Below are 247 nucleotides of genomic sequence, written 5' to 3'. Positions count from 1 at the left end.
TCAGTCCCTCCCTCATCCACGCTCCCCGCCCCCTACCCTGTCTTGTCGTCTGTCTGCAGCTCCGCAGGTCACAGCGGGGCACCTGGAGGAGAGGATGCCTAGGAGCCAGCCGCCGGGAGAGGTCCAGGTCGGGGTAGGGTTGGGCAGCGGGCCGGGATGGGGTGAGAGGGAGGGCGCTTGAGGGAGCCGGGTCCGCGGCACTGCCAGCCCGCCCCGCCCCGGCCCCAGCGGGAGAGGCCTCTGTGGC

General features: G+C 72.9%; 1 protein-coding gene and 1 long non-coding RNA gene across 4 annotated transcripts in view; one reads left to right on the top strand and one right to left on the bottom strand.

Moving 5' to 3' along the window:
- LOC112401396 (uncharacterized) overlaps positions 1-126 on the bottom strand; it is a 27560-nt gene extending 27434 nt beyond the window's left edge. The window contains exon 1 of the long non-coding RNA XR_003003574.1: positions 37-126. This is a non-coding gene — a long non-coding RNA (uncharacterized LOC112401396). The remainder of the gene's footprint in view (positions 1-36) is intronic.
- The window catches only part of TCEAL1 (transcription elongation factor A like 1), a 1576-nt gene that overhangs the window by 126 nt on the left and 1203 nt on the right, over positions 1-247 (top strand). For 2 of the 3 annotated variants that reach the window (XM_024747632.1, XM_024747633.1), the window contains exon 2: positions 60-133. In XM_024747632.1, the coding sequence (XP_024603400.1) occupies positions 95-133 (39 nt within the window). In that variant the 5' untranslated portion in view covers positions 60-94. The remainder of the gene's footprint in view (positions 1-59; positions 134-247) is intronic. The other variant, XM_024747634.1, reaches the window with a different exon arrangement.

The sequence above is a fragment of the Neophocaena asiaeorientalis genome, unplaced genomic scaffold (genome assembly GCF_003031525.2).
Source record: "Neophocaena asiaeorientalis asiaeorientalis breed wild unplaced genomic scaffold, Neophocaena_asiaeorientalis_V1.1 scaffold917, whole genome shotgun sequence".
NCBI lineage: Eukaryota > Metazoa > Chordata > Mammalia > Artiodactyla > Phocoenidae > Neophocaena > Neophocaena asiaeorientalis.
The sequence above is the reverse complement of the archived record's forward strand: the minus strand, read 5'-3'. Positions and strand labels throughout refer to the sequence as shown.